The following is a 21,080-nucleotide window of genomic DNA, read 5'->3' on the forward strand; positions in this document are numbered from 1 at the left end:
ACCTCCCGTTCTCGCGGGAACTTGGGAACGGGAGCCTGGTAGGGAGGACAAATCTCTCGAAATCTCAGTTGGCGCTGGAGCTGGAGGGGCAGTTGAAGCTCCTGAAGGGCGGGGCACGGAGCTTGAAGGGGCGGGGCCTAGCCTCCGAGAGGGGAGGGAAGAGGCGGGAGGAGGAGGTGAGAGAGGCCGGGGGCGGGGCCGTGCGGCCGGGGACCTGTTGATCGCAGGTATAGCCGGCTGGCCCGGGCTCCCGCGGGACTGGGGCGACTGCGCATGCTCGCTGGCCGCACTGGGCCAGTAGCCGAGCCGCGGTGACGAACCGGCTCCGCGGTTGCGGTGTTTGCGGTTGCTGTGATGGCGATGTGAGGGGGCCCGGGGCGGGATGGTGCTGACCCGGGTCGGGCCGTCTTCTTGCAGCTGGACAACGAGCTCCTCCGTTCGACAGGCGGGGGAAGAGGCCGAGCCGGGCGAGAGGTAACCCCCTTACTGTCCCCTCTGGCTCCCCCGGCTCCCGACACCCACGACCCCTCCCTCCGTCCCTCTTGCCCAGGGGCCAGGAAGGAAGCGGCCTCCTCTTCGTCCGCCGTTCGCCCGCCGCGGCCTCTCACCCGACTGCTGGCGGTCGGAGCCTGGCCCTGGCCCCGCTGAAGGTCGGTGGGGACGGCGGTGCGGAGCGCTCTGAGGGAGGCGAGGGGCCGCGGCGCGCTGCTCTCCCGGTGCCCGCGGCCGCCCCTGCCCCTGCGCGCGTCCCTCGACCCGTTCTTCCTGAACCTCCCGCCTAGCGTGTTTGCCCTTCACCCCTGCTCCATCTTCGTCGCTCTGTCCCTCCTTTACCCGCTTTCGTGGTTCTGCTTTTTCATCCCGCGCCTCCCACGTGTCTTTTTGCCCGGGTGGTCCCTCCTTGGGAAGCAGCGTATCTGTGTGCTTCCATCCCTTGCCTGGCTCTTCCCTGTCCGGAGCTCCTTACCCTGGCCGACCAGGTTTCTCACTCTTGTTACCTCCGTAATTTCTTCCTTGGTTTTATTTTCCTCTCATCCACCTCCTTTCGGTACTTCCTCCTGGTTCCCTTTTTGTTAGTTGCCGATTGTGTTTTGCTTTAGCATCGCTTTGCATTGGAGTTCATTCCATGCCCCATCTTAGCTTCGGAAACCCTCACTCCCTTCTCTTTCCTCTGGTACCCTGCTTCATCGCTTTCTGTCTAATGGCCCCTATCCTCACGTCCTTTTCCATTCTGCACCCAGTGAGTCTCTAATCTTAATTTTTTCCCCTCCAAAACTCTTCCACCCTCCCCCCCATTTGTATAAGTCAAGCCTCTTAACTTCATTCCATTTGTTTTACTTTTTATTAAATCTCTGAAGACTTCTTTGTGACATACCCTTCTAGTCCTTGCTGCTTTCTGCCTAAGCTAGGTATCCACTCAATGTTTCTAGTTCATCTTCCAGTTTAATAACATTTCTTCTTTCTTTACCGGTTGGTGGAAGTATCATCAAAAGAGTGACAGTAGCAATAAATCGGTTACACTTACTGATTAAAGCTTTAATTTTTAAGAATTATGTTTACCTGACATGCCTGGAAAAGCAACTTGAGTACAGACTTCATGAAACTATAGTGGGTTAAGACTTGTTAAAGGTTGACCTACAAACATACACTTAAAATGTGGAAATTTTCTTGTCCTCCATTAGGTGTAGCTGTCCAAGAACTAATCTTAAATGAAATTTAACAGAATTTCTTTTTAAAAATGTATTATTAATTTGTTTTATACATTTGTTATTGCAACTGATTGCATAATTTTCCTGAGAGTCTCTGTTCTCTAATAAATGCATACAATTTCTGCTACCTTTAGAATTAGTGTGCTTATAGGAGACATACGTGAGAAGTATTAACTTTTAATTGAGCAGAAGAACTTTCTAAACGGTTTTGTAATTTTTTTCCTCCATTGCATTGTGATCAAGATTTGGCTTAAATAAAACTTCTCTTTCCATAAATAATGGTATAGTATCTTATTTTGAAGGCATCTGCTGAAGCAGTTATGTTTAGTGAAGTTTGTCTTTATTGTAGGGTTGAAGATCAACTGGATTATGTATTTGGTTCTGGAATCTCAAAGCAGTCCACAAACAAATTCTTCCTTATGTTGTCTGTGTCAGGTAGGAATTAAGTTTTCTGTTTCTGTTTTAAGAAGGGAAATACCAAGGCAAAAAAAAAAGTGTAGTTCCTTATTCAAAGTGATTTAAAGTAAAACTAGGAGGCTCTGGTGTCTTCAAACCACACTTCTTTGAGAAGAACTAGCAATTGTTGTGTATGGTAAGAGGTGATGCACTCATCAGCTTTTAAGATTTTTTAAAAATGATTTTTCAAATGCAAATAAAGAAACTGCTGCTTCTCAAGGAAGCTTGCACTTCCTTCAAATAAAAAGCCAGGTCTTTTTATTTTTAGGTAAACATTCATTTTCAAAAAGTAAATGCCTACAAATTCTTGCTGGTATTTTTAGTGAGTTGGTTCCTGTGCTCTTATAAATTAAATAGGGATTTGTGGTGGACAGCAGGCAGAAGACTAGAATTTCTAGTCAGAATATATGAGCTCTTATGATGACTCATGACATTAGTTTGTAGAACCCACTTAACCTGTGTATCTCAGTATCTCCAGCTGTAAGGTAATTAATAGCAAAGCAAGCCCTAATCATTTAAACATGCTTAGGGCCACCGCAGACAAAAATTGCTATATAAATACTTAGTTTTTATCTCTTTAATTTTAGACTGTGTAGTAAGAGTATAATTGACTGCTTAAATCCCAAATCAAACATTTCTTTTTTAAATTTCAGACTTCTGTGAAAAGTCTAGTAGAATGCTGGTGAACTGTGGACTAGCACTCTATTAGACTTTTCTAATGTACTAGATAGATGTACCAAATAAAATGACCTGGCTTTGAAAGAAGTGCAAGCTTCCTTGAGAAGCAGCAGTTCTAATGTACTAGAGTTTTCTAATTAGTACATTAACTAATGTGTGAACATTAGTTAATGTTCATACACAGTGAAACAGACACTGCAGCATTCAGTTTGTAAAACAGATATTCCTTTTGTTTGCCACGAGTTGACACTGAAAGGAAATGTAAGAGTTACACCTATATCTTTAGTTAATCCTTAATTTTCTGTTTTATATTTTTATTTTGTTTACATTAAATAAAATCTTTATTTTGTTTACATTAAATCCTTGTTGTGAGGGCTGTTTAGGGGGTAGAAAAGCCAAGGATTTCCTTTGCTTTGATTCTAGGTATTGAGGAAAAAGTGCTTTAACATTGAGTTTTTTATATGTACATGTGTGCATTTAAATAAATGGATGGAGCTGAGGGCATATAGATTTGAAGTGTTTTTTCATGAGTTGTTTGTCAGGAAGAAGGTTTAGAGATGACTAGGAATAAGGTGGGGTGTGGTGGCTCATGCCTGTAATTCTAGCACTTGGGGAGGCTGAGGCAGGAGGATCTCTTGAGGCCAGGAGTTCAAGACCAGCCTGGGCAACAGAGCGAAACCCTCTCCTAATTAAAAGAAAGAAAGAGGAATAAGAAGCAGAATGGTGATATAGAAGAAATCATTCTTAATGGACTCAGTGGTTTTTCAGAAAAGTTACAAAGCATAAGTGATTAGGCAGGTCTAGGTTTTTCAGAAGGAATAAAGTGAAACAACTCCACAGTAGGTTCACATTTTATTTTTAAAGATTGGCAGTTGTTAATAGGTACATACTTGGTTATTGATAATGTGCTAAATTTAGAAGAAATATTAGCTTCTTTTTTCCTAATAGAAATGTAAAAGTATCAGGCATATTATACCATTAAGAGACATCTCCTACTTGAGTAACTAACCCTTCAGGTAGTTCTTATTTTGATGAAAAAAATTTGATAAACTATCTCTCAACCGAGAAACCATTCTGAGAAAATTATAGCATATTTCCTTTTATGGCATTAGGTCTCTATGAGATCATCCAGAATATAGAACATATTTCTAAATTATGTTATGAATATATTGATAATAGACTGGGACTTTTTTTTTTTTTTTTTTGACAGAGTCCCACTGTATTGCCTCTACCTCCCGGATTCAAGCGATTCATGTGCCTCAGCCTCCCAAGTAGCTGGAATTACATGCCCAGGCCACCACACCTGGCTAATTTTTGTATTTTTAGTAGAGATGGGGTTTCGCCATATTGGCCAGCTGGTCTCAAACTCCTGGCCTCAAGTGATTCTCCCGCCTCAGCCACCCAAAGTGCTGGGATTACAGGCATGAACTACTATGCCTGGCTGTAGTCTGGGACATTTCTGTTAAGTGTTATGAAATGTTCTTTTGCTACTGGTCTTAATTTAACCTGAACTAGAATAAGTATTCCTTTATTGAAATGCCCTTGAAGTTGCCTATAGGATGCAGCTGTTTCATTCATGATTGTTTTTAGAGCAGTGTTAACTATGACACTTGCTCTTTGATGTCTTCAGATTGCCAGCAAGTCAAGGGCTTACATTGGAAATACTGCTATCTATAAATGTCTAAGCAGCAAGGTCAGCCCTTATTGGCAATAAAAAATGTAAGACTGTGGAAGCCTGTATACCCTTTACCATCTCTTTTATCTTTTGGAATTGAGAATCCCAGATTTTTAGAACAGCCTCAGGTTTACTATATTTGGTATCATCAACAGAGAAACATATAGCTTTTTAAAACATAGTTTGTCTTATATTCTAAAAAGCGATTCTCATTGTCTTTCCTTTGGAAGATGTCCTTTCTCACCCTCTCCACCAAAGAGAAAAAATTAGTGTTCTATTTTTTTCTTAAGTATTTCTATAATTCATGCAATATGGCATATGGCTGGCCCTCATGAGTTCATTTTGATGAGTGAGGAGTGGCTGCAAAAGTTTCTAGACAAGGGATTTTCCTTACTTTGTGCCCTTTAGTGTAATGATTCTACTAAGCTCACCTTTGCTGTGAATCACTTTTAAAATGAGATAATGTTTGTGATAAAAGTTGTATATGTGAATGATTGTAGGGCAAAAGAAGGTCATGAGTGATGATGATCTACAGAGTGAGGCAAGTGACAGCTGGCTTGGTCATTTTATTTAATTTATTTGTTTGTTTATTTATTTATTTATTTATTGAGCCAGAGTCTGCTCTGTTACCCAGGCTGGAGTGCAGTGGTGTGATCTCAGCTCACTGCAACCTCCTCCTTAAGGATTCAAGCGATTCTCCTGCCTCAGCTTCCTGAGTAGCTGGGATTACAGGCCCGTGCCATCACACCCAGGTAATTTTCTTATTTTTAGTAGAGACAGGGTTTCGCTATGTTGGCCAGGCTGGTCTCGAACTCCTGACCGCAGGTGATCCACCCAAAGTGCTGGGATTACAGGCATGAGCCACTGTGCCTGACCTGGCCTGGTCATTTTAGAGCAGGGATATAATCCAGTGACTGAGCATGTTTAGTCCCTGTAAGAGGGAGCTTACTTACAAAGATGGGCAGGAGGTCAGGGCCTCAGCCAATCAAGAAGGAAACTGAATGTAAATCAAGAAATACGACTATAACTCAGATAGTCGGGCTGAACCAAACCAATACAGACCTAACCAATTCAGGTGGCCAGAATTTACACCAGATAGCAGGTTTGGGGATGCAAGACTAATCCACATGTCACTGGCTGATTGTTTGCAGTTTACTGCTGTATGGTCTGACTTGGTCAAGATTAGCTCAAAGACTGTAAGGGCCAGAGCTTATGTTGATTGGAGTTCTGTGCTATAGGTGACTGGGATTTAGGAAAGATGGCAGCTAGATGTACCTTCTGCCAAGAAACTCATTTTCCTACTCCGCTGGGTCGGCTACAGAACATGACTGTCACAATAATACTTTGTTATTTACAACAGAACAGCATTCTCAAGATTTCTAAGAGTATTCCTGTTTTGGCCAGGCATGGTGGCTCACGCCTGTAATCCCAGCACTTTGGGAGGCCGAGGCAGGCAGATCACGAGGTCAGGAGTTCAAGACCAGCCTGGCCAATATGGTGAAACCCAGTCTGTACTAAAAATACAAAAATTAGCTGGGCGTGGTGGCGCACGCCTGTAGTCCCAGCTGCTTGGGAGGCTGAGGCAGGAGAGTCACTTGAACCTGGGAGGCAGAAGTTGGAGTGAGCCGAGATCGCGCCACTGCACTCCAGCCTGGGTGACAGAGCGAGACTTCGTCTCAAAAAAAAAAGTATTCCTGTTTTGGGCTTCTTGCTTATTCCTTTAGAGAAGGCCCAAGAACATCAATGCAAAATTAGACTACCTAGTATTAAATGTACTGCATTAACCTCCTAGATTTAGAACATCTCTCTGTTCCCATCATTCCCATCATATTTCTGTTTAGCAAACTTGAATTTAATTAAATAGTATGCAGATTACGTGTTTTTCCCTCGGTTGGTCTCAGATCTGGAATGTCAGTCTCAGTTCCCACATATTGTCATAGTGTAAGCCCCTCATCTAATTGTGTGTGAATCTGCTGTTCCTTCATTTGGTATCAGTTCTCATATGTCTCTCATAATGTGAGCCTCTCATTACATTAAATGAACATTTCAAAGTATGTATATTTTTTGTACAATATGGCCCCTGAATCCACGTTTACTACATTCTCTGGTGTTCAGGTGAAGAAATCGAATTTTTTCTTAAAGCTAAAGGAAAAAGTGAATATATTGTGCATAATGAGAGTGATATATTCGTTGCCAACATGAGGCCTAAGGGATTTTTAAGCGTTTTTAATTCGGTCTGTAGGCGACTTTTGCCTTATGTGGTATCTTTTGGGCATCGTTATTCAGACTATCAGTATTTTGGGCTTTGAACCAATTTGTTTCATGGATGCTAACTTGGAAGTAGAAACTGGAGCTGTTGTCACCATAGTTTATGGAAGCAGTACCGTTTTTCCTTAGAGTGACAAAAGGGAGTGTCTGGAATCTCCAATTTGTTCAACTTCTTTACCCTCTAGCTTAGGAGAAAGAACATCCTCAGGGCATCTGTGGGTTCATAATTCAGGAGTCAAGGCTGTTTGATGATTTCTGTGAGAGAATCTGATCATTCCCTGTGGTCTCCAGTCCATCTTGAGGGACCTGTGTCTCTTAGTTTTGGATGTGTCCATTTCCTCTTTTAGGTTCTGAAGCACTCATGAATTCTGACTATGTGCAAGGTGTAGTTAGCTATTGTTTTAGGATCACTGTGGATGGTGCAGGAACGTCTCCCACATTTTTCCAGATATCCATGCCTGGACTCTCCTTTGTGGATATTGGATGTAACTCAGCTGATCTGATGGAGCAAAGATGCCTGTAGTCTTAGGAACTTTGTATGGTTTTATGTACTTAGTACTATATTTGAAGGAGTTAACTATACACTCCAGCAGTTAAAGGGATGGCTTGGTATTCCTAGACTATGCTATCCAATAGAAGTATGTGAGATGTATAATTTAAATTTTTCTAATAACCACATTTAAAAAATTAAAAATAAGTAAAATTAATTTTAATAGTAATTTAATCCATATTTTCAAAACATTATTTCAAGATGTGATAAATATTTTAAAAACATATTAATGAGATATTTATGTTCTTTTTTGTACTAAGTCTTTGAAATTCTTTGTATACTTTATACTTACAGCATACCTCAGCACACACTACTTTTTTTTTTTTGTTTTTGGAGACAGAGTCTTACTGTGTCGCCCAGGCTGGAGTGTGTGGCGTGATCTCAGCTCACTGCAGCCTCAACCTCCTGGGCTCAAGCAGTCCTCCCACCTCAGCTTTCTGAGTAGCTAGGACCACAAGTGTGCACTACCACACCCAGCTAATTTTTGTATTTTATATAGAGACAGGGTTTTGCCATGTTGCCCAGGCTGGTCTCGAACTCCTGAGAGCTCAAGCAGTCTGCTTGTCTCAGCCTCCCAAAGTGCTGGGATTATAGTTGTGAGCCACCACGCCTGGCCCACACTACTTTTTTTTAGTGTTCTACATTTTTAACTATTAAGGTAAAATGTAATCCCATCAAAATGATAAAGCTATGTTTAATGGAAAAATATTTTACACTGCTTCTGTGTTTGGATTTAAATTTAAATTAATTTAAAATTAAATAAAATTAAAAATTCAGTTTTTCAGTCACAGTAGTCACATTTCACTCGTTCGGTGGACACATGTTACAATGGCCACCATGTTGGACAGAGCAGCTCTAGAGGACCAAGAATGTCTTTCAGATTAATCAGTAAGTTTGTTTCTTTGAGAGTAAGCTAACTTTCCCCAAGGTATTAATAAGGTAGTTGTCAGATTGTTTACCCTATCAGATTTGACTGGCAGAGAAATCAAATCCCTTCTTGTCTCTAAGGGCTTTTCACGTAAGTTTCTCACTTAGTTTCAGAGTCATTTCCTGTTTGGGATCCCCCTCTAGCTTTTTTGGATTGGTGTTTGTAGTTTACTTGGCTGGATTCTCACTTAGTGACCTGGGATATGACCCAGTAATACGGAGCCCCATTTGAATAGACCTCCAGATGATTTCAGTTTTATGTCACTTTGCCAGGGCCAGTAGAACAGAATGAACAATTCAGTCTCCGGTAAGTCAGCTGATTCCAGTCATTTCAAAGGCATAGGTTTAAAGTAACAGGTTCCAAACCAGCCAGCAGACTGTGCAGGAGGGTCATGAAACTCTTAGCTTCTTGTAGATACAGAGAGTTCCTTGCAATGGAGAATCTGCCGTGCATCGTCTGGGTAAAAGGAAAAAAGCTCTTTCTGCAACTTCTTGAGAGGACAGACCTGAGTTTTTTTGGTTCATAAGTGGCGTTAAGAATCTGTGTAAGCAAGAGGTTTTGCACTGTTTGCCCACAGAATGAATTTTCTCTGTTGTTGAATTTTGTTAGAAATACACAGTTTGTTTTGTTTTTATAACTAGTTGGTGGCATCTAAAATTAAGGAGATTTCCCCTTTAGGGACAAAAAAGACTTCCAACTACCTCTTGAAAATTTAGAAGACCCTGATAGTGTTACGCCAGCAAGAACTGACTGGAGCTAAGTAGCCATTGCTCCCTATAGCTGGAAAACAAGTAGTTTCTAAGAAGAGGATCAGACAGATCCCCTTTGACTCCAACAGTCCTCTGAATTTTTTTTCCCTTGCTCTCTTTTGCCTGCTCTCCTTTTCCTTTAGTCCCTTTTTTGTATTTTTTCTTCTACCACAAAAATAAAAATATTCCTTCTGTTAGGCAGAGGGGAGGTAGTGGAAAACAGATTTATCAGCATCATTATGTATATATCTGTACATGTATGTTTCTATTTAGGGGATAATCAATACAAAAGAGGTAGATTAAAGGAAATTAGGCAGCAACAATAGAACAAAAAGCACAACAGGATACAAGAGTAAGAGTGGAAGAAACTGCAAACAGGCCTTGAACTTATACTGATAAAGGAATTTTATCACCAAAATTTGTTCATGCATATTTCTGCTTTCAGTATATCAGTGTAATAATTCCTTTCTCCAAGTTGGTTGAGTTTCAATTGGAGACAAGTAATAATAGTTACTATTTATGGAATCTTTAATGCTAATTTATTTTTCCTTAAATATTAAGTTGAGTACTATGTGCCAGACAATAGGAATATAGCAGTGAACAAAGTAGTCAGAATGTCCTGCCTTCATGGAACTTTCATTTTAGTGGAGGAGAAACATTAAAGACTAATAAGTAAAATATTTAGTATGTTAGGTGGGGATAGGTGCTGAGGAAAAAATAAAGGACTAAAGAGATATGGTATGCCAGGAATAAGGAATTAATATTTTTGATAGTGCAGCCAGAAAAGGCCTAATTGAGAAGCTGGTATTTGAGTCAAGGCCAGAGGGAACTGAAGGAGTGAGTCCTGTGGATATCTGGAGAGAAGAATGTTCCAGGGAACAACGAGTGCAGAGGCCCTGAGACAGGAATATATTTCATGTGTTCAAAGAGTAGAAAGGAAATAAGTATGATGGGAGTGAGGAGAATCGTAGGAAATGAAGTCAGAGAAGATTCAGATTACATCATATAATTTTATAAGCCATTTTAAGGCAGTAAGATTGGAAGCCACAGAGGGTTTGGAACAGAGGAGAGAGACAAAAGCTGGTTTTTTGAAAATAGCCTGAAGAGGGGGAATATATTAGTTAGGGTATAGAGTAGGTATAGCTGCTGTAACAAAGAGTTACGAGACGTGAAAGTCTGAGCAGTCTAGGTAGGGAAGACATTCGGTAATCCAGAATTTGTCCATTTTTTTGCTTTACCGTTCTTGAGGACTTGGTCCTAATCTATGTGATCAAAACTAGGGACACTGTCAAGTTGGTATTCCAGCCTGTAAGAAAAAGGGAAGCAGATGAAGTCCAGAGCAAAGAATTTCCTTTTAAACAAGTGAAGCAGATATTACATGTTTCACTTCAGTTTACATTCCATGGATAGGATCACTTGACATCAAGGGAGGTTGGGAAATATAGTCTCAGGCTGGGTGACCATTTGGCTAAAAGGAAGGGAAAACAGATGTGACAAGCAGTCTACCACAGTCTGCCACTTTGGCCCTCATCCTACCTGTTAATAATATTCCTATATTTCTTCCTCAAGGGAGACAACCCATAGTACCATCCATTAGTTGCATTAATCCAAGCTCACTGAGAGGCACAGTACTTTCAGATCTGCAAGTCCAGTGACCTATAAACAAATCACAGTTATCTACTCCTCCTCCATCCCTCCCACACATACCCAACATATTATAGTGGATCAGAAACAGGAAAACAGTAATAAAATCTCCCATTTGGGAAAATAAACAATGAAAAAACTCTTTTCACGAGAATGATGAAGATCTCATGCCCTCGCAGTGGATTAATATCCTTAGTTCTGCTTTCTGGTAAGAATGAATGTCAATATTCATTGCATTAAGATCCCTGTCTTTGCTGTCTGGGTGTTTCTTCCTTACATTAACCTCTGTGGCCACATCTGAAGTTGATGTTGAAAGTTTGCCCACTTTGAAGGCTATTCAGTTTTCATAGCCTGCTTCTTGCTACTGCAGGTTTGCCAGCTTGCAAGTTACACAGTCACAAGCCTTTGCACCCTAGCTTATAATTTATTTGACAAATACCATTCCGTCAGAAACATAATAGGATTCTTATACGTTTCTCTCCATTCAGTTCTCTGTGCCAGTAACTACACCAAAGTTATTTTCTGGATGTGGTTCTTAAGCCTGCCTTATTTATTTCTGTCTATGCACCCAACGTCTTTTGATGGCCTCATTTTAATTAAGCACATCCTCATCCCTCATTTTAATGGTCACTGTCTTAAAACTATTTGAAACAACAAGTATTGGTGGGATGGCAGCATCCTTAATCTAATCTTAACTGCAGAGCTGGATCCCTTTGTTTTGTCAAGAATTCCTTTGACCAAGGCACTAAACCTGATATATGGGGTATTGGCTGCAAGGCCCCACATTTAAGCGGCCTTATTTCTTTCCATCTTTGCTTACAAACTAGCCAATTCTTGCTTGAGTAAACATGGCGAAGAACCACCAACACCCGGTATTGTGGCATTTTTCATGTACTTTTTCTGGGACTATGGGCTTTTTCTGGGCACTAGTTTTGCAGATTATTGTAGGCAACAGTTTAATCAATTGTTTTATTTCCACATAACAGTGGTTATTAGTATCGTAGTAGTATGTTCTCCTTCTGCCTGCTACCTAATTACTAAGCTAGTACCACGTTTTAGGATTTTGTTATAGCAGTATCTTAATTCTGATATTAATTTCTGTATTAAGGAAAAGGCCAGCTTACTGAGTTAGGTGGTATGGGTGCTATCTGGACCCAAATCCCAAACCTATATTTTAAGCATTATGCTATTCATATATATATTCTATATATCTAATATATATTTATATATATAAAATATGTATTACACACACACACAGAGTATACCTCTTCCTGATGGCTAGTTAACTTTTGAGATCAAGAACTTAGCTATACCTCATACTTACTACAATTCCTAGCCTATAGTAGGTGTTCAATAAATGTTTGAATGAACAAATACCCATTTTATACCTGAGTAAGTTAAGGCATAGAGACTTGGCCAAACTTTACTTAGAATCAAAACCAGAACATAATCTAAACCCTGCACGCAAGAATATATGTACAGGAGAAGCTATCTTCGACATCATTTCCACAAAATGGGGAATATCTTATATAAAGATAGCATTGTTTGATCTTAGAAATAGTTACCAGAAAATCTTTTGATGTGACTATTAAAGTTTAAAATAGCAGTTATGGGAGCTGGTAAAGTCTACATCTTTATAATGGAGAGAAGAAAAACTCTGTATCAAAGAGTGAATGTGGTCTTTATTCCAACATTTTTAGTACCTAAAATAATTATACCAAGGACAAAAGATAGATTTTTAAAAAATTTAAGCAGTATTTGAAATGTGAGGAAAACTATCCATAGCACATTGAAGCAATCATTGTGTCAAAGTATTTTAAATAGTTCTTTATACACACATACATACATATATGCATACATGCACACACATACATACATACCTACTCAGGGAGTTACTTTAAAATGGTGAGTTCCACCTCTTAAAAATTAATGAGCTTATAATGTTTTGTGTATTCATGAGGGTTCCTACTGAACTAAGAAAGTACTCTATTTGTTATTGTACTTTGAATTATATGTAAGTGAATCCTTAATAGAGATATAATAGTTAATATTGATATTGAAATTGTGAATGAAAAAAGTCTCTAAAACTTATTCATAAGCCTTCGAAGGACATATATCTTTTATATAAATTGAAAATAGTAAGTAACTAACAAAACATAGGTTTCCTTAAGACAGACTTTTTTATGTCTACTATTTGGTTTGAGATGTTACTTTTTTTTCTCATAGGGGGAACGGTGTATTTTTAACAACGGGAATCAGTAACTGGAAGTACAAGATTGGTTATTTAATAATGTTAAAAATGAGGCTTTGAAAAGCAGAGGTAAGAATATAACTTTTTTTGCACTTAATAGATTCGAGTATTTGCCAAATTTCTATGAAGAACTGCTTCAAGAATTGGGAAGGGTCTGAGATTTTACCCCACTTGCAAGCTGACAAGTTAGTCTGCCACGGTGCCATGGATGTTGGCAGGACGTGAGAGTCATGGATCAAGGTCAAGGATTGTTTATGCTCATAGCACTAGCTAGAGTACCAGGTGACATCTGTATGTGAGTAGTTTGTGTTACAGGAGAAGAACCCTGAATTAGGGGAACCTGAGTCTTTTAGAATGGACAGTAAACCTGCCTGACTTTTTTCCTGGAGGGAGGCTTTATCTGTATTATACAGAACAGTAGACAAATCTGCCCTTTGTTCTAGTATAAGACACTATCTCTGACTTCTAAGATTGTTCATTATACAAACATCCGTGAAAAGATAGTCTGGAACAAAGGCTGTCTGTGTCTCTGCTTGTGAGACGTGCAGAAACATGAGAGATTTTTGAAGAATTGTCTTCCAACACTTTCTTACTGTAAATTGCTTTCTACACTTAGCTTACTTAACAGTCCAAGAAGTTATTTTTTAAATATGTACTGTTGATAAGGATGATTGTTATAATTTTTTTTAAATAGTGAAAAAATGGAAACTACTGAAGTCACCCAACAATAGGGGATTGTTTAATTATAACATGTTCCCAGTGTCATAGTTAACAATTAATGGCCGGGCACGGTGGTTCATGCCTGTAATCCCAGCACTTTGGGAGGCTGAGATGAGCAGATCACTTGAGGCCAGGAGTTCAAGACCAGCCTGGCCAACATGGCAAAACCCCATCTCTACTAAAAATACAAAAATTAGCTGAGCATGACGGCGCATGCCTATAGTCCCAGCTACTCAGAAGGCTGAGGCAGGAGAATGGCTTAAACCCCGGAGGCGGGGATTGCAGTGAGCCGAGAGCACGCCACTGCGCTCCAGCCTGGGTGACAGAGCGAGACTCTGTCTCACAAAAAAAAAAAAAAAAAATTAATATTGTAAAACTACATTTATTGACATATATGTTCACTGAATAATTAAGTGAAATAAGCAGATGATAAAATGTACATGTGGTTTGATCCCACTATTAAAAAATTTTACAAATGCACACACATGAAGAATGTACCAAAGTATGTATTTCAGTGGATGGAATTGTGAATGTTTTCTATTTGTGCTTGTCTATTTTCTTTTCTTCAACTTCTTTGCAATTGAATACTTTAGAACTTGTAATAAAGGAAAAAATCTCTTTCTCTTTTTAAATTTAAAAGTGAAAAGTGATTTAAGAATTTTTTTCTTCACTTAAAGAAAAACCTTTCATCAGCTTAACTGGGGATTGAAGAGTGTTAATTTTTTTTTTGACTCTGGAGTTACTTACATGTGCAATGTAGCACAAGAAGAGAATATTAGATATCTTCACTATTAAAAAAAGTTACTATCTATAAGAGATAAAGTTGAGTTTCTTTTAGCAATATGTTGTATTATTTATTATCACATAAATGTCATCAAGGGTAACAAATCTTAGAAAAAGCTTTCTGACAGGACAATCTTAAATTATAGAGAGTAGTGCAACTTAGTAAGTGTACATTCTGGTCCTATTTAGTTGGGTTAGGTTGTTAAGTACACTAAAATAATTTGTTTTTATTTTCTGCCTATGTGTCATATTCTAAAATATGTATAAATAATAGCATTTTTATAAGTTGGCATTTTTGTTATGCTTCTCATGATTTTTTCCCTTTCCTTAACAAAGGTGCTGTTATCAGAATAGTCTTCTGGGTATAAATTAAAAATGACTGAAGTTCAAGCAATGGTAGAATTCTCTGTGGAGCTAAACAAGTTCTACAATGTGGATTTGTTTCAGAGAGGGTATGTATTTTATTGTGAAAATGATATATTTTGCATAAGATGTACAGTTTAAATTTAAATTTAATTACATATTTTTATTCCAGCATATATAAGGAAAACAATGAACTATATTCAAGTAATTATTTTCTCAGATAAATTTTATTTATTAAATAGATATTTTGGGATTATTCACATGAATTTAATGATAATGCTGGATATACTGAACCTGTGTTTATGAATTTGTAGTGAGCCTTGAGAGGACTTTACTGTAAATGTATAAGGTCTAATTTTTGCTCTTTAAAATCTTATAGTATAATGGGAAAAAATAAGACATGCATACAAAGCAACTAAATAGAAATACAAACATACATGATGAAGCTTATTTCACTTGATTTTTCTGTACCAGTGAATGTAGTTTTATAATATCATTTTTAATTATTAACTATTACACTGTGACATGTTATAATTTAACAGTCACCCACTGTTGGGTATTTCATTTGTTTTCATCTTTTCACTATTTCACGAAAACACTATAACAATAATCTTCATCAATGGTACCTATAAAGCAATGTAATAACTTCTTGGCCTTTTGGCTAAGATCAATAAGTATATATAAGAGGTGCTCTAGGAATCAACAGAAAGACGTCTTTCTGGTTTAGTATGTTAGAAAAGGCATTATGGAGGGATAAGATCAAAGTATGGCTAAGACTTGGATAGGCAAAGTATAAAGTGAAAGATCATATTTGTAGAAGAGAACAGCATGATTCAATACAGCCACATGAATCAAGTGTTGGAAATAGAAACGAACATGTTATTTTTAAGAATAATTAGGGGCCAGGTATGGTGGCTCACACCTGTAATCCCAGGACTTTGGGAGGCCGAGGCGGGCGGATCACCAGAGGTCAGGAGTTTGAGACCAGCCTGGCCAACATGGTTAAACCCTGTCTCTACTAAAAATACAAAAATTAGCCGGGCGTGGTGGTGCACACCTGTAATCCCAGCTACTTAGGAGTCTGAGGCAGGAGAATCGCTTGAATCCAGGAGACAGAGTTTGCAGTGAGCCGAGATTGCGCTAGTGCACTGCAGCCTGGGCAACAGAGCAAGACTCCATCTCAAGGAACATTAAAAAAAATAAAAATTAATAAAAAAGAATATTTAGGAAATTGGATATTTTCTAGGAGAATTACAGAAGAAAGGCAGTAAAGAATGGCAAGGTTATATTTGTGAAAGACTTTAATGTCTAGAGAAGAGTTGACACTAGGGATTTGGGTAACCATCAATAGTTTCTAAGTAAGAATAAAATTTTATCACTATTATTACAATAAGCACTTACTAACATGATGGATATTATGATACATTAGACTGATGGTTGTGTAGAAGAAATAGAAACCTAGGAAACAGTTTAGAGGCACTTGATAGTAACTCAAGATATAAATCTGGAGATCTATACAAAGAGTGGTGGCAGTGGGACTAACAGAAGAAGTAGAGCAAGAGATTCTCTATTTTTTTTGCCTTGACCTTACCATCTTGTTGAAAAAATAAAAACAGCTGTGCCTGTGCTGTGGTCTGCTCTATATGGTCTCTAATTTCTTAGCAGGCCAGCCTGGACTTGTTCTCATGGTGGAGACAAGAGTCTGAGATAGAGAGCAGAAGGCCGGGTGCGGTGGCTCACACCTGTAATCCCAGCACTTTGGGAGGCCAAGGCGGGCAGATCACCAGAGTTCAGGAGTTCGAGACCAGCCTGGCCAACATGGTGAAGCCCCATCTCTACTAAAAATATAAAAATTACCCAGGTGTGGTGGTGGACGCCTGTAATCCCAGCTACTCGGGAGGCTGAGGCAGAAGAATTGCTTGAACCCAGGAGACGTAGGTTTCAGTGAGCCGACATGGTGCCACTGCACTCCAGCCTGGGTGACAGAGTGAGACTCTATCTAAAAAAAAAAAACAAAAAAAGAAAGAGAGCAGAAGATGCAAGTCTCCTTCAATTGACACACTGTTACTTCCACTGCATTCCATTGGCCAAGCAAGTCACAGTGCGAGGTCACGAGTCAGGCTGGTGGCTTTTTGGCCAGTACAATTCACTTAAAAAACTTTGTGGACTTTCCATATGGCTGATAAGTTTATTCCATGCTTTAAAGCCCACAGCCACAGTTGTTTTTGAGACATGCTTGCTCTCTAGATAGCATATCTACCAATCACTGCTACTTGGGGATTAGAATTCTGGGGGATCATGCCCATCAACTTTCTAAAAATCCTTTTGTCATGCTGAGAATGTCTGCTTACATCTTAATTCTTTTAGTGATCTTAAGAAAGGAAGCTACAGCTACATCCTTGAGTTGATCTTTGTTCATGGGCTTTGTTTTATTTTCAGGAGACTGCAGATGAAACAGTTTTATTTTCCAACCCAGCAAGTTCTAGTTGCTCTAGATTTCTTCTAGATTCTGCTTATAAAATGACTAGCTCTTTCTTTAGTTCATCTCTATCTTGCAGAACCTTATACTTAGCTAGGAGCAACCAGTTGGCGTTTTTGGTATTCTGCTTGGAAATTAATTTGCTAAGTCCAAAAGTTTCTTAGATACATTTTCTGAATTATTCCAGGTTAGTTTAAGATAGCATATTACATCACTCCATAACATGGTTACCATTTTCCTCATCTCCTATAGTTTCCTCATTATTTTTCCACCATTTGTAGCTGTAACTGTTAGTTTGGCCCCAGAATTAATGCCACTTATTTTAAGTTTTTGTTATGGCACACACCACTTCTAGGTATTGATTTCTGTATTGTTTATTGTCACAATAATGCAGCTAACCACAAACACAAAGCCTCAATGGCATTATGGCAATAAACATTTATTTTTGCTCCTAAGTCTGTGGATCATCTGAACGGTTCTACTGATCTGGAGTGGCTTGGCTCATCTTTGCTGGGCTCACTTCATGAATGCACAGTCAGATGGCAGATTGGCCGGGCACTAGCTGGATGCAGAGTGGCCTCAGCTGGGTAGTCTCAGTTCTGTTTCACAGTCTCTCATCCTGCAGCTTATTCTCATGGACAAGGCATGGGTCCAAAGGAGAGAAACCATGCAAGCAGACCTCGTATCATCTAGGCTTGGAAATGATGCACTGTTACACCTCTACCACAAAATACTGACTGGCCAAAGCAAGTCATAAGTAAGGCCAGCCCACATTTAAAAGGTGGGCAACTACACTCCACTTCTTAATGGGAGTCACACTGTAAGAGGTCTGAATATAAGGAAGAGCAAAATATAGGTGACATTTTAAAAATCAATCTACAGGTTACATTTTGTAGGTTTGTTTTTAACAACATGATTTTGACAAGCTAAATGTGTAAAAAGCAATTCAGTATTGGAGTTAGATTTGAAGACTAGCTAGAAAACAAATTGCTTGCTTAAGTTGTATTCATGAAAAAAATGATTATTTGGAAACCATTACTGTTTATAAAATATTTTTCAAATATATGTAGTGTCCTCTGACCTATATATAAAATATATCATTATAAAATTATAAAATATTTTAATGTGTAATATAAACATAATATCAACATGTAAAATTGTTCTTTCCAAGTAAAACAGTGTTACTCTTTAGACAAAAAAGTCATGATGTGAAATCACCTTGCTTAATAAAATCATGTTAAGTTTTACCTCATACAATTTTAACACAGTGTTGTGTATTAACAATCAATGCTATAAATGTGTTCTAAAGAATAGAGGATAGAAATGTAATAACTTAATATTCACAAACACATTCTTTTAGCCACTAACCTCAGTTTTTTATTCTTCCTCTAGAAAAATAAAGTTTTCTGACAATGGAAAAAATAGATGTATACTTAATCTCTACCTGCTGCACTTCTGTAAAGATACTAAAGAGCATCTCTTTCTCTTATGACTACTTATAAAAGATTTATTACTATTATAGTTCATTTTTATGCTAGATCTAAGCAGGAAAAGGATCTACATTATTATTACACTTGAAAAATAACTTATAGAAGAGCAAAATTAAATTTGTTAAGTAAAGCGCTTTTCCTGTTCATCTGTGAGAATATGTTTTTGTGGCCCTTTGCAACTTTCTGTCTTTCTTGAAGACCATTCTTTATAATGAACTTAACAAAACATTGTTAATAAATAGACATCCTTACTTCTTTATAGCCCCCTACCTAAGGTGATCCTTTAAATTGTGTTTTACTTAACAGAGTATGGGAAATAAATAAGGTATGAAATAAGAACAGAAGAATAGATTGCTTTGCTTTAGTGCTTATCTCATTGCATTGGATTATTTATAGATAAATTGATTATATCTCTTTTTTCTGATTAAAATATTTTCTTCCCTTATATTTTCTAACTTTTTTTTTTAATATAAAGGAAGACGTCGACTTTTTTTTCCTTATAATTCTCTTTAGGATCCTAAAATACACCTACAATTCAGAAGTACTTATACTGCCATATTTAAGATGATAACTTAATTAGAAAAATAATTTTTCTTTTTAATTTGTCTGAATTGTAGGGACTGTTTTTAGAGTTAAAAGGACAATATAAAGCATCTAGTTTAAAAACTTATACAGTTTATAAATGGTATAAGTAATTTAAGTTACAAAAATAAGTTTTTAAACACCCTGTTATGCTAGGATGTCCGTATAATTTATTGACCAAATCAAGATACTTTTTTTTTTTTTTTAAGACAGAGTCTTTGCTCTGTCGCCCAGGCTGGAGTGCGGTGGCTTGATCTCGGCTCACTGCAAGCTCCGCCTCCTGGGTTCATGCCATTCTCCTGCCTCAGCCTTCCGAGTAGCTGGGACTACAGGCGCCCGCTACCACGCCCAGCTAATTTTTTGTATTTTTATTAAAGACGAGGTTTCACCATGTTAGCCAGTATGGTCTTGATCTCCTGACCTCATGATCCGCCCGCCTCGGCCTCCCAAAGTGCTGGGATTACAGGCATGAGCCACCGCGCCCGGCCTTCAAGATACTTTTTAACATGAAAGGAGGCACTGTTAATAATAGGCCCAGACAAATGAAAACCAGGATGGCTTCAGGCAAACCAGGACATATGGCCATCCTTGTAATAATCAAATATTCCTTAAATCTTAACTTTTTTTTTTTTTAAAGTAACTTAAAGCAGCAAACATTTGTTGTTTCTAATGAGTCTTTAGGTTGGAGCTTGGCTGATGTCATCGAAGCTTGTCCATGCGTTTGTGGTCAGCTGTGGACTGATTGGTCTAAGATGGCCTTGGTTGGGACTTCTCAGCTCTCCTCCACATAATCTCTCATCCTCTAACAGGCTAGGCTGGGCTTAAACAACTCTTAGCTTTAATTGAATTAGAAAATGTATTTTTGCTTAGACTTATTGGGTGTAATAGATTAGTCAATGTTAAAAAAAGTTATTTAAAAAAATCTGTGCTTGCCTTCAGAAAGGAATAAACAGATTACTAATGTATTTACGTGATAATTAATTTTTACTATAATTACATTGTTTTGCCTTAATGGTAAACAGAAAGCTCAGATACTAACAATCTAAAGAAAAACTAGTTTTATTTTAATTTTACTCTATTCTATCATTTTGTTTAATAGAGTGGATTTTTAAACTCTGAAAACGAAGTCAAAATTGTAAAGCACTGATCATAAATATGGTGCTATTAAATGGAATGTGGATGTATGTCTTATAAATGAGTAATATAAATTATCTTAAGATTTGTATTATATTAGGAGTATCTAATTACAAGATAATAGACTTCCCAGTTACTTCATTCAAAATACATTTGTCAAGAGGACTCCAAAGGAGAAGGAAATATTGCCCTTTAAATAGATACAGAAACATTGCTGTTTGAACACCTCTTCTCATTGGCATAAAGGATAAGAGGATGGAATTAAATTATGGTTGTAGTAAATTTCAGTTAGGTTTTAAAGTGGGGGAAATTTTTCTTTGTTTGGAGATGATTGCAAAATTGTTGAAGTATCTTTTTCTAGAATGCTTTAGGTCAGTGCTATTCTCAGTAGCTTGTCTGCAGATGGTTTGTGACTGGTTCAGGATGAAGCACTGTTGCCAGAATGGAAATGAATGCTGCTTTCTTCATTAAATTTTGCTACCAAAAAAAAGTTAGTTAAAATAGTGTGCTTTGCAATATAGTTGATTTACTTTATTTTACCGCAGATTGGCAACAACCATTTCACAAAAATGCACCAGTCTGTGTACCATATTTGAAGTAGTACAGCTTTAGAATATTAGC

The 21,080-nt window shown here is 38.1% G+C and overlaps 2 protein-coding genes across 25 annotated transcripts in view; one reads left to right on the forward strand and one right to left on the reverse strand.

Annotated features, from left to right (window-relative positions):
• COL9A1 (collagen type IX alpha 1 chain) overlaps positions 1–1,842 on the reverse strand; it is a 198,958-nt gene extending 197,116 nt beyond the window's left edge. The window contains exon 1 of the mRNA XM_055113856.2: positions 835–1,842. The gene's annotated coding sequence lies outside the window, so the exon portion shown is untranslated. The remainder of the gene's footprint in view (positions 1–834) is intronic.
• Positions 21–21,080, forward strand: part of FAM135A (family with sequence similarity 135 member A) — a 147,633-nt gene continuing 126,573 nt past the window's right edge. For 10 of the 24 annotated variants that reach the window (XM_034962313.3, XM_003809545.5, XM_014345404.4 and 7 more), the window contains exons 1-4: positions 21–474; positions 2,059–2,144; positions 12,884–12,977; positions 14,748–14,863. In XM_034962313.3, coding sequence (XP_034818204.1) covers positions 14,787–14,863 — 77 coding nt within the window. In that variant the 5' untranslated portion in view covers positions 21–474; positions 2,059–2,144; positions 12,884–12,977; positions 14,748–14,786. Of the gene's footprint in view, positions 475–2,058; positions 2,145–5,133; positions 5,271–12,883; positions 12,978–13,008; positions 13,149–14,747; positions 14,864–21,080 lie in introns of all 24 variants that reach the window. The other 14 variants (XM_008961796.5, XM_055113852.2, XM_057302537.2 and 11 more) reach the window with 11 other exon arrangements.

This window comes from Pan paniscus, chromosome 5 (assembly GCF_029289425.2).
Source record: "Pan paniscus chromosome 5, NHGRI_mPanPan1-v2.0_pri, whole genome shotgun sequence".
In the NCBI taxonomy this organism is placed as follows: Eukaryota; Metazoa; Chordata; class Mammalia; order Primates; family Hominidae; genus Pan; species Pan paniscus.